General features: G+C 38.1%; 1 protein-coding gene across 3 annotated transcripts in view; it reads left to right on the top strand.

Moving 5' to 3' along the window:
• RNMT (RNA guanine-7 methyltransferase) overlaps positions 1 to 13,188 on the top strand; it is a 33,843-nt gene extending 20,655 nt beyond the window's left edge. For all 3 annotated transcript variants that reach the window (XM_077893020.1, XM_077893009.1, XM_077893030.1), the window contains exons 10-12: positions 4,002 to 4,103; positions 5,443 to 5,476; positions 8,515 to 13,188. In XM_077893020.1, coding sequence (XP_077749146.1) covers positions 4,002 to 4,103; positions 5,443 to 5,476; positions 8,515 to 8,552 — 174 coding nt within the window. In that variant the 3' untranslated portion in view covers positions 8,553 to 13,188. The remainder of the gene's footprint in view (positions 1 to 4,001; positions 4,104 to 5,442; positions 5,477 to 8,514) is intronic.
• The last annotated feature ends 2,359 nt before the right edge of the window (positions 13,189 to 15,547 follow it).

Raw genomic sequence — 15,547 nt, 5'->3', positions numbered from 1 at the left:
TCTTGCCTCTTGAGGTAGCCTGTATTGCTATAAGCTTCCCTCTGAGAACCACTTTTGCTGCATCTCAAAGTCTTTGGACCACTGTGTGTTCATTTTCATTTATTTCCATGTACTTTTTTTATTATTTTATTTCCTGGTTGACCCATTCATTATTTAGTAGCATGTTTCTTTACCTTCCCTATATTTGTGATCTTTCCAGATTTTTTCTTGTGGTTGACTTCCAGTTTCATAGTGTTGTGGCCAGAAAAGATGCATGTTATGACTTTGATCTTTTTAAATTTGTTGAGGCTTGTTTTGTGGCCTAATGTGTGTTCTATTCTGGAGAATGTTCCATGTATACTTGAAAAAAATATGTATTCTGCTGTTTTAGGATGGAATGTTCTAAATATTTCTGTTAAATCCCATCTGGTCCAGAATGTTATTCAGTTGTTTCCTTGTTGATTTTCTGTTGAGATGATCTGTCCATTGCTGTGAGATGTTAAAGTAACCTACTATTATTGTATTATTATCAGTTAGTTTCTTTATGTTTGTTACTGTTTTATGTATTTGGGTGCTCCCATGTTGGGGGCATAAATATTTACAATTGTTAAAACTTTCTTTTTGATTTTCCCCTTTATTATTATCTAGTGTTCTTCTTGGTCTCTTGTTACAGTCTTTGTTTTAAAATCTATTTTGTGCAATATAAGTATTGTTCCTACCCTGTCTTTTGCCAACCATTTGCATGATAAATGTTTCTCCATCCCCTCACTTTCTTCTTCTTTCTTCTTCTTCTCCTCCTCCTCCCCCTCCCCCTCTTCCTCCTCCTTTTTTTTTTTTTTTTTTAAGATTTATTTTACTGAGAGAGAGAGCATGCATATGCATGGCAGGGAGGGGCAGAGGGAGACTAAAAGAGAATCCCAAACAGAGTCCATGCTGAATTCGGAGCCTGACGTGAGGCTCAATCCCAGGACCCTGAGATCACAACCTAAGCGGAAACCAAGAGTTGGGTGCTCAGTCAGCTGTAACACGCAGGCACCTCTCTATCCCCTCACTTTCAATCTTAGGTCTAAACCTAAGAATCTCTTGTACACAGCATATAGATGGGTCTTGTTTTTTTATCCATTTTTTATCCATTCTGTCATTCTATGTCTTTTGACATATGCCCCATTTACTTTCAAAGTAGTAACTGACAGATATTTATTGCCATTTTATTAGTTATTTTGTGGTTGCTTCTGGAGATTTTCGCTGATCCTTCTATTTCTTGCATGGTTTACTGGTTTTCTTTAGTGATGTATTTGGATTTCTTTCTCTCTATTCCTTGCTTACTTATTAGTGGGTTTTGATTGGTGGTTACCATTAGGTTTGTATATAACATCAGCATATAGCAGTCTATATTAATTTGATGGTCAGTTTAAGTTTGAACTCATTCTTTACTCCTCCCCAAGTTTTAGGTATATGATGTCCTGTTTTATATCCTTATATTTTATGAATTCCTTGATTGAGTTTTTACAGACACTCATTTTTGCTGCATTAATGTTTCCTGCTCTCATACTGTCATTTTTGGTCTTTCCCCTTCACTCAAAGAGTCCCCTTTAATACTTCTTGTAGGGCTGGGTTAGTGGTCACAGACTCCTTTAATTTTTCTTTGGGAAACTCTTTGTCTTTCCTTAAAGATAGTCTTGCTGGATAGAGTATTCTTGCCTGTAGATTTTTCCTATTCAGCTCTTTCTATATGTCATTCTACTCCCTTTGGCTTGCAAAGTTTCTATTGAAAATTTCCTGCTAGCCCTATGGGTTTTCCCTTGTAAGTTAATGACTTCTTTTGTCTTGCTGCTTTTAATATTTTTTCTTTATTATTATATTATTATTATATTTTGCCATTTTAATTAAAGCATGTCTTAGTGTGCTTTTGATTTTGATGAGAGTTCTCTGTGCCTCCTGGATCTGGATATCTACTTCCTTCCACAGAGTAGGGAAGTTTTCAGCTGTTACTTCCTAAAATAAATTATCTGCCCCTTTTTCTCTCCTGGGACCTTATCATGTGAATGTTACTCCATTTGATGGGGTCACTGAATTCCTTAAGTTTATTCTTATTTTGCATAATTCTTTTTTCTCTTTTTTGTTCAGCTCGATTATTTTCCTTTACTCTCTCTTTTGGATCATAAGTTGTTCCTCTACTTCTAGCCTGCTGTTCATTCCATCAAGTATGTTTCTCATTTCATTTTTTAAGCCCTTTATCTGTATGTTATTCCTTATCTGTGTTAATGGTCTCACTGTTGTCCTCCATTCTTTTCTCAAGTCAAGTGAGTATCCTTAGAATAATTCCTTTAAATTCTCCATCAGGCATGTACTTAAATCTATTTTTGCTTTAATCTCTGGCCATGGCCTTGTCCTGTTCTTTCATTTGGGCCAGATTGCTCTGTCTTTTCATTTTGTCTGTCTATTTGTTTTAGTAAAGTCAGCTACATCTCCTGTTCTTGAGGATAATGTCTTTATGAAGAGAGGTCCTATAGTATTCTACTGTGTAGTACTCCCTGGTCCCTAGGGCCTGGTGCTTCTAGGAGTATCTCCAGTGTATGCTTTGTGTGCTCTGCTGTTCTGTCCTGGTCTCTATCCTCTAGGACAGTTGTCTGCAGAGGTTTATTGCCTTTTGTGAGCAGTGTTTATTCCCTGGCCTGAATGTGGTATGTTTTATCTAGGTGTACTCTAGTCTGCTTATGAAATGGGACTTCTTGCCACTTCTGCTGGAACTGAGGCCTTGCAGAACTCCTGGGTAGGGAGATGCGGTGTGGGTAGTGGTTTGAGCCTGTCTTCTGTGGAATGGGGCCCACCCATTCCACATCATTTGGGACTGAGGCAAAGATGCCTGGGAAGGGCCATTCTGCCAGAGTGTAGGCAGGATATAGCTTATTGTAAGCAGTTTAGGTAGTGAGTGTTCATGTGCAATGGTTCCTACAGGTGGCTGTGTGTTTATGCTGAGGAACCACAGAGGGAAATGGTGCCAGTCAGCTCCTTTATTCCTGGAGGGATCTCTGAACTCTGTCTCTGTGGGCATCCTCTGAGATGAGCAACTAATCCCCTCACTGTGTGGCCCAGGCACTCTTCAGATTGCTGTTCCAATTCTATATGTCTGCAGGCTATTTACCCTGCCTTTTCTCTTATAGCAGTCCCAGTGTCCTCCACGGAGCTCCAAGCACGCTGACCAGGCTTTTAAGCCCCACTGGTTGCAAGAACTCTTGAAATTTGGTTCCTTTAGCTTTATAAGCCAGTTGTTAACGGAGATTTGTTTCCCTTGTACTCTGCCCTGTGTGTTGGTTTGTTTCTCACCCTTCTCAGCAGCTGTAGCTCCCTCTCCACCAAAATGCCCAGGATCTGTTTCTCCCAAATCTTGTCCCTGCACTTCCTACCTACTTCAGTGGGGCCTCTTTCTACCTTTAGTTGTGGAGTTTGTTTTGCCAGTCTTCAGATCGATTTCTGGGGTATTTAGGATGATTTGGTAGTTTTTGGTTGTATTCATGGGATGAGGTGAGCCTACGGGCCTCTTAACTCTACCACTATCTTCTGCCAGCATTTTGAATTTTTCATCTGTATTCTTTCTAACTTCTGTTCATGCTTCTGATGGCTAATATATCACTGTAATATTTAAATTAATATTTAGCTCTTTTGATAATAAATCCCACTTTATAACAGAAAAAGTCTTTGGCAGTCAGGGAGATCCAAGCGTTTGATGCTAAGTGACCCTTGGTGGTGATTAAATAAATGGTACAGTTTTGTCCAACTGTAAATATTCTATGATTATCATCAAAATTGACCATGACAGCTACTTTGTTAGGGGAGGATCCTTTCACCCATTTTTTTTTTTAGTATTTCAAAAGTATATGTAGTTTGTATTCCTGAAATAATATTTAAGGATTATTTTCTTAATTATTTTATTTTACTTTATTTTAGTGATTTAGTATTTTTAATTCTGAATTATAAGTTTCATTTAATTTCCTAACTAGGAATTTCACTTGCTTCCCTAGCCATATCCAGCAAATGAGAATTCCAAACTTGCCTCTGAGAAGGTGGATGACTATGAACATGCAGCAGAGTACATGAAGAACAGTCAAGTAAGGTTACCTTTGGTAAGTCTTCATTTGTAGCAGTTTTATAGAAAAATGAAAAAAAAAAAAGCTTATATTATATGGAAACTTATGAAATTATTTTGTTGAAATCAGATATGCGTTAGTCTGTTTCCTCTTTTTATAACCATAGAATAGAAGATAAAATATTTCAATACTGAGAATGAATGGAGTGCTATATCAGGCAATAAAGATGGGGAAAAAGCTATAGGCTTGGTTGGAGAATTCCTTGCTATATCATTGTATCTTAATATAGGCACTGCTGACTCACTGTGTTCCATAGATATGTTCATGAACATACATGGAGAAAAATTACATCTCCATTTTCACTGACTTCTACATGGAATTTCACATTTTCTTTAAGAATGCAACTGTACCACAATGGTATTAGATATAGCTGTGACTTTGTCATCAATAGAAATTACAAAAAAAAAAAAAAAAAAGAAATTTGCATTACACATTTCTGCTGACGTCTTAGACTATCATTTACATTCATCACTTCTCCAAAATCACTTTAGTTACTGGAATTGCCAATCAGTCTAGCTTGTTAGTCAAGGCATGTGCAAAGTAGCATGTGCATTACTATATAAACATGTTTTTTAGTATTTTGGTAACTTTTAAGTATAATTTATTTCCTTTATGGGATATGAGTTTTGTGATTCCTTTGTAAAAACATAGAAATCACATTCTCTCCTATAATGCTATTGGATGTTGCAAGATAGGCTCTTTTAATTTTTTTATTTTCCAAGTTAAAAATATAAGATAGATGTGTTTTCCAATTACACATGTGCACAAATACCCTCTTTACACAAATTGACCTTTCAATTGAGAATCAGTGGTTTAGAGAATTAGTGCAAAATTCAGAAGATGACATTGAAATCTCATTGATTTCTTTTATATATTTAGGTCACAATAATATTAACAGTAAATTGTGTGTATAGTTGACCCTTGGACAGTAAGCCTCTAACTTTTGACTCCCCAAAAGCTTAACTGCTCATAGCCAACTGTTGACCAGAAGCTTTACCAATAACTTGATCAGTTAATTAATATGTATTTTGTATATTATATGTATTATATACTGTATTTTTATAATAATGTAAGTTAGAGAAAAGTTATCAGGAAAATCGTAGGAGAAAACACATTTACATTTGTTAAAAAAAAATCCACATAAAAGTATACCAGCAGGTTCAAATCTGCGTTGTTCAAGGGTCAACTTATATTTATAGTGAAATAGGATTGTGTGGGCACTTCTGTCCAGTATTGAAAAATAGGCATTTATGTACTTCCATATTCAATCTAAAAGTTCTTTCTTTTTTTTTTTCTTTTTTTTTTTTAATTTCAGGGAACCTTAAGTAAATCAGAGTGGGAAGCCACAAGTGAGTATATCATCACTGTAGATTTACTGACGTTTTCAAAGTTTGTTTCAGAGGGCTCCTTAAAATTTGAACACTTTGGAATTTCTCTGACACATATGAGGGTGTGCATATTTATGTTTACATAAATGGTATTATTAAATGGTTTACATAAATAAATGGCACGTTTGGAAATTTTGGCTTATTAAACACTACCATGTATTTTGTTTCTAGCCATTCTGGTGTTGACAACACAGACATAATAAGTATTAGAGCATTTAGTGAAGCATCAGTGAGCAGGATATTTTAGAGGGATGTGTGATTGGGAAGGGCCTGGTGCCTATATTTTGAAGTGAGGTGCCTGTCTTTGTAAGAGAAGTCAGAGGCCTGTCAAATCTGTGAAGTCCGTGGTTCTTCAGCAAATGGATGTTGAATAAGCTAACTCCGAAAGCCTCAGTGTTAAGATGATGATAATATCCTTATATGGCTGCCCTGAGGGCATAAAAGATAGTTCCCACTGTTAATTTAAGTATTTGTTGATTTTGTTGAAGGCATAAGTGGTAATCAGAGACCATCCATTTGATAAATGTTGAGTATTGACTTACATAATGTGCTGTCAGAGGGTTCTGGGGGAATTAAAAAAAAAAAACAGTTGTAATCTCTACTTTCCAGATGTATACTGTCTAATGGAAGAAACAGACACAAATAAATGTAGTACTAGGCAAACTGTTTTAAGGGCTGTCATTTTTATAATAGGGAAAAAAGTTGAAGGAGAGCCAAAGGAAAGGTAGTAAAATCTGAGAAATAATAGTATAATAATGACTGGAGACTTTTTCTATGTTGTAACTCATTTAATCCTCACAACTTTTCAGGTAGACTACTTTTTCTAATATCTCTTTTTCATAGATAAGAAAACACTTCAGTAGCTTGTTTGAGGTCACAGAGCTAACCCAGGTGATTCATACTTGTAACCATGCCTCATGGAAGGAAGCCCATGTGGAAGGATTGTTCTTAGGACTTGCCAAATTAGAGAGAGAAGGAAGGGAAAGGAAATGAATAGAGCCAACATCGTGAGCCCATCTGTCTCAGAATATTGCTACCCTTAGTGGAAATGGGATTACAGGGCCAGCAGACTGGGAAATGTGTGCCTAAACCTGTACATTTCATTACTTTTCCTAGAGTGGAGATGAGCCAGTTATCTTAGAGAGCCTGCCAGTCCCAAATATGATGTAAGGAAAACAGCTTTGGTCACAGGTCATGATGGTGGTACTATCTGTAGTTTCAAACTGTATTTCTGTACGTCAGTATGGACTTGAGTAATACCACGCAGAAGATGAATTAGATGCCCTCAGACAGTGGAGGGAGTTGGGTTAGAGATGTGAAAAGCAGTAGGAAAGGAACAGTGGCCACATAGTAGCTAGGATCTACCTGGTCAGGATCAGTGTATTCTTTGACGCACCACACTTCTAAACTGGAGGTCTCTGTGGCCTGGAAAGTATCTTGCCCCGTGTCATAGTCTAGTAAGTGCGAGAAGCTGTACTTCAAATTTCTGGTTTAATCATGAAGCTCGTATTACTAGAACCTGCTGCTCCTCTAGATCTATTAAATGTGAAAGGAAAGTAGAGAATTGTTGATTTGTTTTTAGAAGTGGGTTCAAGATTTATTTCTTTAAATCCCAATCGATATGCCTGCATAAAGGCATTTTATGTGAGTCAGACTCTCAGAATGTTTGAGTTAGAAAGGAATGAAAGTTATTAATTGCCAATGTGAATTCAAACACTGTGTCTTAGTGATTTTTAAATGACCCTAGATTTAGGTAGGTCAGGACTGCTGGGTTGTTTGCAGTAGGTACCAATGTGTTTGGGGTGAGTTTGTCAAGGTTAGACTGCAGAAGGATCGCTTGGAGTGGGGACCAAGCTAACTAATGCTGGCTGCTCTTAAGTCTTGTATTATACTTAGAATGTCTTGGACTGCTTTGCTTTCTTATCTTCTAGAAGACTCTACCATGTTGATATTGCCCTGACTGTTCTCTCTCTAGCCACTGTAATGCCAGCAATGTTTCATTTCTCCTAAAAGAAATTAGGAATAATAGATAAGAAACAGAATAGCATTAAAAGTAGCATTTTGGAAGGACTGGGGTGATACACCTGGACAGGTTGAGTAAAACCTAGAGGATTGTGAGGTTTTTACATTGTCTGCAGTCATTCATCTGTATCCCATTCAGAAGTTAAGGGAGGACACCAAGGTACGTGGGTCTACTATCCTGACTCGCTGAATGTACTAGTGTACACCCTGAACATCCTTGTGATGTTTTAAGGATTTATCATTTTTGTCAGGTGTTTATATAGCATAAAATCTATTGGTATCTTATTAGAAGATGTAATAGGTTTGAATTTCAGTGTGATCCAGAATGAAGACCAATACATACACTTAGATGTCTGAGTGAACACACAGTGTATTTAAGGGATAATATTCATGGGATTGGAATATCACTATTGGGGCCAGATAAATCTCTCTAAGCATCAATTCTCATATAGCTTTTGGCTTATTTATCAGGACCTACAACACAACAATTGGATAATTGGATGAATTTTAACTTGCACGTTACATATGTTCCTTATAATTCTTATTAGTTTTATTTTTCCCCTGAACAGAAAACCTAGATAACCAATGCCACAAGCATTAATGGTAGTACAATTATTCTACCTGTCTCACTCCAGATAAAAAGAATTGTTATATAAGATTTTTTAGTTTTAATTTTCTTTGCCTTTATACTTTTAAATTTTTTTATCTCAAACTGTTTTTAGACATTTTAAAGCTGTTGAATTTGTTTTCTCGAGCTGTAATGTCACTGAGTATTATAATTGATTGTTTTCAGGTAAACAGATATAACCCCCTATATGCTTAAATATGATTCAGAATAATTGAGGACCCTTAGAAATAATGGGATTTTTCCCTTCAGAAGCTTGAGAATTTTCACCAAATTATAAACAAGACTGAAATTGTTATTTAGCTTAAGGATATAAGAAACCAAACTCTAATTTTTATTATTTTCTTTTTAGGTATTTACTTGGTTTTTGCATTTGAGAAGCAGCAGTGAGCACATACACAGTAGCCCAGGACAGCTGTGTCCCGTCCTATACAGATTTGAATGATCCATCCTAGATTTGACAACTTTGTTTAATTATTCTAAATGTGCAGGATGCTGCCAGAAACTCCAGTGTATAAATTCAACATTTGCTGTCTGTGACAGATGAACTTTTGTGTGTGTATATAAGAATCAGTTGGGACCTTTGTCTTTAAAAATCTATTTTTAAGTAATGTTCTAACAATTCCATTTGCCTCACTACTCTCTTAGCGCATAAAAATTATAGTATGACTTGTTTGAGCTCCTGAGCTCTTTCCACAGTGCTCTGATTTGTTCAGTGTTTGTTTACAGTATTAAATTTATTGCAGTTATAGAATTGATGAGGGAGCATACTGGTTTGTGGGGTTTGTGCTTATTTCTGTAGTTTTGTTATATAGTGTTGTTCAAGATTAAATGGATTGTGTTCTGTACTATTGAATGTGTTCAATATATATCACTAAAGTTGCAAGTTTAAAACAGAATTTTAAATGATCATAAAAATTATTTACCTAGAATTTTTGTCAGTTTTTACGTTTCATTATAAATACTAACTACCTTATTTGCAAATACGATCTAATTCTGGAACTGGTTAGAACGGTTTCGATGCCAGCATAAAATTATTTTGGATTTTAGGGGCTTTATCTTAAAGATTTCCTTCCATAGCAATGAATGTTTCTAGTTATCAGGAATGTAGTTAGACTGATTTCTCTTTGTTCCTTGAACAAAAATGCCACAGTTGTTTTTCTCGTGATTTAATGAAAACCTGTCCTGTGTGAACATTTTCCTCAGATGTATGTATGGAACTGCAACAGGAGGATGTGATTAGAGGAAGCTGACAACCAGACTTCGGATGAATTCCCCCCGAGGTTAGACGTGTAGGGTACGGGCACTGTGTGCTCTGTAGATGCGTTACTCCCCTTCAGCCCTGGGAGAACAGTACCTGCCCTTCCGTGTCACCACATCGTGCTTGGTGCAGTAGGATCCAGCGTCCCGTCACTGCTCAAGATCTGTATTTGCCATTTCAGAATTGTTGACTCCTCTTACAGACCGGACACCTAGGTGAATGGTCATCCTTACTTTACGTCACCGTTTAAAAAACTTGCCAGTGTTAGGTGTAGTGAAAAACTTACAAAGAACAAAACAGCAATTATTGCATATTCTTCTAAAAATCATCTAAAAATGATTTTTTAATCAGTGCATGGATTTAAAAGACCCTACTTTCTGTAATTATCCAGAGCACTTGTTTAAAACAGAAAGTTTCTTAGTTTGTTTACATATGTTGATTATTCATGGTGTAACAGACGTTTTAACAAGAGAACACGGGTTACCTGCTTTTTGTTCCTTGTGCAATTTGTCAGTCCCCAAACTGTTACCAGTTTATAAAAATTAAGTCTTTTTGCCTTAGTGGTAGCTTGCCATAAGTCATTTGGGGGAAATAAATAATAGCATTTCTGGCTGCTGTTAGCCAGCGGAGGTTTGGTAGTGGTGCTGGGGATGTAAGGATGGTGAACTCTTCATGTTACATATACGGGTTCATTTTAATTCTGGGGAAAGTTCCAGAAAGTGTTTTGATAATTTGCTAGAGGATGTGGCTTATTACTTCTTAATCATCATTTTCATTTAATGGCCTTAGCCAATTTTAAGCAAGTAGTAAAACTTTTTTTAGCCCCTTGCTCTTTCCACCCCATGGGTGATTTGTGGGAGAGAAGGATCCCCTGAAGGATGGAGTGATTGGCGGTAATACAAAGCAGACAAGGAAGGTGCGGTCCCTCAGGGCCTTCACTGAAGGCACAGAAAGGAGTAAAGGAAACCCAAGTGGATTCAGCCAGTCTTTTCACCTCAAGCAAGCAAGCTGTTGTGTGTACAGGAGGCCCATGGAGCCGCACCCAGAAGATGCAGGGTTCTGGCATTGCCCGTGCTTGAGCTTTATCCTTCTAGCTGCCTCTGCTCTACCTTCCAACCTGATGCCTTCTTCCTGCAGCTAAGTGTCTGGACAGAGACTCAGGGAAACCGGTTAGGAAAGGGGCATGGCCCTTCACTATCAGGTCGGTGATGTGAAGTTTATGGGAGTGATTACAGGCTCTCCAGTTTGTCCTCCAACGATAAAAGTGAAATGGAGATCAAACCAGCCACTTGAGAGGACACAACCCAAGGATTGGGAGGATTGGTCTGGGAACCTGGCTGGACTGTGGTATAACGAATGCTCAAGTTGAATTCTTTGGGCCTAAAATAGCTAAAGTGTAACCATGGTGTTCACAGAGACGAGCTGGCTATTTCCAGCTGCATTCAAAGGGGCGGTGTCCTCCCCTGCACACCGCAGCTGTCCGTGGTAATGCCCACTCTTCCCATGCCCAGGGTGACTCCCAGAGCAATCTGCCTTCGGGGAGAGAAGGCATTGATTAGAGACTGACTTCTGTTAACTAATGTGTGTGATGCCTCTGAGAGGCAGATGACCGGTGCAGAGTTTCCTGGCCTACAGTGTCCCCAAACCTGAAAGTTGAGGAAATGTGATTGCTACCTAAATCTGTGTTTGTAGCATTATGTAATAGAGCATCTGAGCAGAGGTGTACAAAGTGGGGGGCTTTGAAGCAGCATGCGGTGTGGGTCAGCAGTGGGAAGGGGAGGCAGAGAACGCGTGGTCAGATCCGAGGCCCGGTCTCCCATCCCTTCAGCCTATCTTAACTCCTTGCTGTTACATTATTTTGGTCAGTCTTCAAGTATCCTAGTGAAGATGGGGTTTCTTGTGTAGATCTGCCGATGAATATTCTAGCTCCTGAATGTTGTTTTTCATTGTTAATATGCTGACTTTTTTGTCTACTTCAGGCTTTGTATTGTGAGCCAGTCGCTGCCAAGGTGTCTGGGTCTTCAAGGTCGGGCCAGATCCAGGGACCAGATCCAGGGACCAGGGCCCTGTAATAAAAGTTGTACCGAAATGCCTGCGGTATTTACTGGCTCTTTGGTCACATAGGAGCACAGGTACATGATGTGACCGCCTCGCCTCCCTAGGTGCTACGTCAGGTACCACGCACCTGGGTAGGCTCATTTCTCGCCCTCTGACAGAGCAATATTCCAGGTTCCTCAAAGGCGGGCAGTGCGGTGACTCCTGCACTTAGTGATAGATGTGACTAGGCCGGGAGACAGCCAGCTCTTCACCTTCTCTGCTGCTCCTCTGCTCCCACCTAATCCTGAAGCCTGGGCACCTGCTCCTCACTGCAGTACTGAGCAAGCGTGGAACACCCAAGAGTACCTCCCTCAGGCTGGGGAGACTTCGGGTTATCCCAAAGCCCTCTGCTCCCTAGACTCCCTGGGCCAGGATTCCCTGGGGACAGCAGACCTGGAATAAAGCCAGGTTGACAACATTTAGCTCCTTCCTTTGGTCAGTTGCTTTTCTAAATCCTTTATGTGCATTAGTTCACTTTGGCACTCGTGACTATATGAGCTACGCACTGTTATCCCTATTTTAATAATGAGGAAACTGGAGCACAGAGAGAACATAAAGTTGCCCAAAGCGGAGCCGAGATTGGACTACCCATATCCCTCGAGTCAGGCCCAAAATCCAATTTTATGTTACACCCTCAAGAGATTAAATCCAGATGACTTCTCACCTATTCACTGCCCACAACTTAAAATGTTACCTGCTTGGTGCTCCAACCTTTTGGTGTTCAAACCTTTGATACTTATTTTGGGACACCTGGGTGGCTCATTCAGTTAAGTGTCTGCTTTCAGCTTAGGTCATGATCCTGGGGTCCTGGGATCGAGCCCCGTGTCAGGCTCCCTGCTCAGCAGACAGCCTGCTTCTCCTACCCCTTCCCCTGTTCGTATACATACGTTGTATCTCTCCCTCTCTCTCTAATCTTGAAAACAGACTTTCGTACTTAAAATTTAAGTGTCCCCTGAGAGGAGCATATATCCTGTGTAAGGTTTTGGGGCAGAGAGCAAGAGGGTATTTGAGTGTACTTGGGGACTGAGGGTAAAAGTGAATAATCAATAGGCAAGAGGACAAAGAGATAGACTTGGACTTCACATTTTAGTAGACCTGCTTCTTAAGCTACTAGTCCTGTAGCAAATCCAGTTTAGTCTGCATCTTAGTGGGTAGAGGATGGTTCTTTTCCCACCCTCACCATTTGGAAGTGGCAAGAAGTGGAAACACAGTTTGAGAGTAGAGCTAACAGGAGAGGCCAAGAGAGAAGGAATCTTCAGTCTGAGTTGATTATCCAGGCAGAGGCAAATCATTTTGTTCTAGCTTTTAGTTGAAGTATAACATACACAAGTTTTTGGTTTTTCACAAATGGGCCACAAATACAATCACCACTTCAATCAACAAACTATTACCACCACCCCAGAACCCCCCCCCCCCCCACCATGTTCCCTTCTGGTAACTACCTCCCCAAGGGTAACCACTATCTAACGTCTGAGAAATAGATTAGTTTTGTCTGGTTTTGGACATAATCTAAATGGAATCAAATAGTCTGTATTCTCTTGTATCTGGCTGGTTTGCTGTACATTATGTTTGTAAGATTTTTGTTGCATGAATTTGTATGTGGTTTTTTTTTTCTCTCATGGCTGTATAGTATTCCATTGCGTAAATAAACCACATATTTATCCCGTGGATGTTTGTGAACTATTACTAATAGTACTACTTCAAATATCCTAGTACATGAATACATAGGTACTCCTTTCTGCCTAGCAGTGGAATTGCAGGGTCAGTATATACATAGGTTCAGCTTTACTGGATACAGTCAGGCAGTTTTCCAAAGTTCCAGTCACTACCCTCAGTAGTGTCTGTCTTTTTCATTTAATTTTGGCAGGCATGTAGTATCTCATCGTGGCTTTAGTTTTCATTTTACTGATTAATGAGATTTGAGCACTTTTCATATGATTATTAGCCTTTTTATTATCTTGTTAAATGTTCAGGTTCTTGCCCACTTTTCTATTGGATGGACTATCCTTTGTATTGTGGTTTTCAAAAACACATTGATTCTGGATTGGATGCATGTCATTTGTTGAATGTACTGTGAGAATGCATATGTGTGTGTGTGTGTATGTATCCCAAATATATGAAAATAAGCTCTTAAATTTTAAAATAGCATACCAGTGTTCTCTTTCACAGTTGGCATATTCTGCTTAAGAAATGTTTGTCTATTCCAAGAACATGAAGATGTTCTATGTTTTCTTCTAAAATCTTTTTTTGTCATACTTTTCACTTTTAAATCTGAAATCATACTGATTTTTTGTTGTTGTTAACAGTGTGAGGTAAGGTTTAAGGTAGATGTTTTCTCTTCTTGAATTTCCAGCTCTCCCAGCACCATTTATTGAGAAAAACCATCTTTCCTTCCCAAACCACAGTTTTTCACCTTTGTCATATTGTCATATTATCACAAAATGATCATATGTCATAAAGTGATCATATGAGTGTGAGTTTGTTTCTGAATTCTGTTCTATTCCACTGGTCAGCTTATTTTTCTCTGCACCAATACCATACTATCTTAGTTATCTTTGTAATGGATCTTGATTATCAATAACAGGAGACAAAGCTAGTTTTAGCTTGTTAATTAGGTTGAACAAAGTGAAGAGTGGTACATGATGAGCACATAGAGATAGGCAGGAGTGGGAAGGAACCTGGATATTGTTCTAAAGGCAGTGGAAAGCTACAAGAGGACCATATGAATGTGGTCATTTTATGTTTTTAAAAGAGAACCCTGATCAACAAAGAAAAGATTTGAACAGCCCTATTAACCAGCTTAACCTAAATGTCATCTATAAAACACTTCACTCAACAACAGCAAAATATACATTCTTTTTAGACATAAATGAAATATTCTCCAGAATAGCTCATAGGACAAATGTCAATAAAATTTAAAAGGATTAAAATCATACAAAACAATTTAACTACCAAAAAAGAATTACATTAGAAATACACAGCAAAAGGAAATTTGGGAAATCCACAAATATTTGGAAATGAAACCGAAAGACTTTCTAAATACCCTATAGGTCAAAGAAGAAATGACAATGAAAATCAGAACATACTTTGAGCTGAATGAAAATAACACATCTGGATGGATGGGATGAAGCTAAAGCAGTACTTAGAGGGAAATGTATAATGGGAAAGAAAAAAAAGATTTCAAGTCAACAACCTAAGATTCCACTTAAGTAACTAGAGGGGCATAGAAATAAGAAAAAGCAAACTAAACCCAGAGCAAGAAGTAAGGAAATTAGAGTGAAAATCAATGAATTAGAAAACAGAAACCATAGAGAAAATCAGCAAAATAAAAAAGTGGGTTTTTTGTAAAGATCAACAAAATTGACAAACTGTTAGCTAGATTCTGAAAAAAAAAAAGGCAAGTTACTGAAATGAATGAAAAAGGAACTCACAATCAAATTCATTTTTTTAAAAACAAGGGATTAAAAAAGTAATCTGAACAATTCTATGTTAAGGACCAGTTATTTCTTAAGACAAAAAGGACCCAAAATACTGAAACTGACTTCAAAAAAATGGAGAATCTGAATAGAAAAAAAAATTGAGTGAGTACTTAAAAATCTACCCACAAAGAAAAACGTAGGCCCAGATGGCTTCACTTGGGATTTCTATGAAAAATATTTAAGAAAGAAACTATCAGTCCTTCGCAAGTTCTTGTAGAAAATAGAGGGGGAGTACTTCTTAGCTCCTGTGATGCCCTGATACAAAGCCAGTAAAAGGCACCACAAGAAAAGAAAACTACAGACCAATATCCCATTAATCCCCAACAAAATATAAGCCAACAGAACCCAGCAGTGCACAAAAAGGATCGTACACCACGGTTAAGAAGGATTTATTCCAGTAATGCAAAGATGGTTTAACATCTGAGAATTAATATACTGTGCCGTATTAACAGAATAAAAGACAAAGCTGCATGGTCACTGAAGTAGACAAAGTATTTTATAGAAACCCAACATCCCTCATTGTATAACTCTGAACAAACCTCTTTGCC

Source organism: Canis aureus, chromosome 1 (assembly GCF_053574225.1).
Source record: "Canis aureus isolate CA01 chromosome 1, VMU_Caureus_v.1.0, whole genome shotgun sequence".
In the NCBI taxonomy this organism is placed as follows: Eukaryota; Metazoa; Chordata; class Mammalia; order Carnivora; family Canidae; genus Canis; species Canis aureus.
The sequence above is the reverse complement of the archived record's forward strand: the minus strand, read 5'-3'. Positions and strand labels throughout refer to the sequence as shown.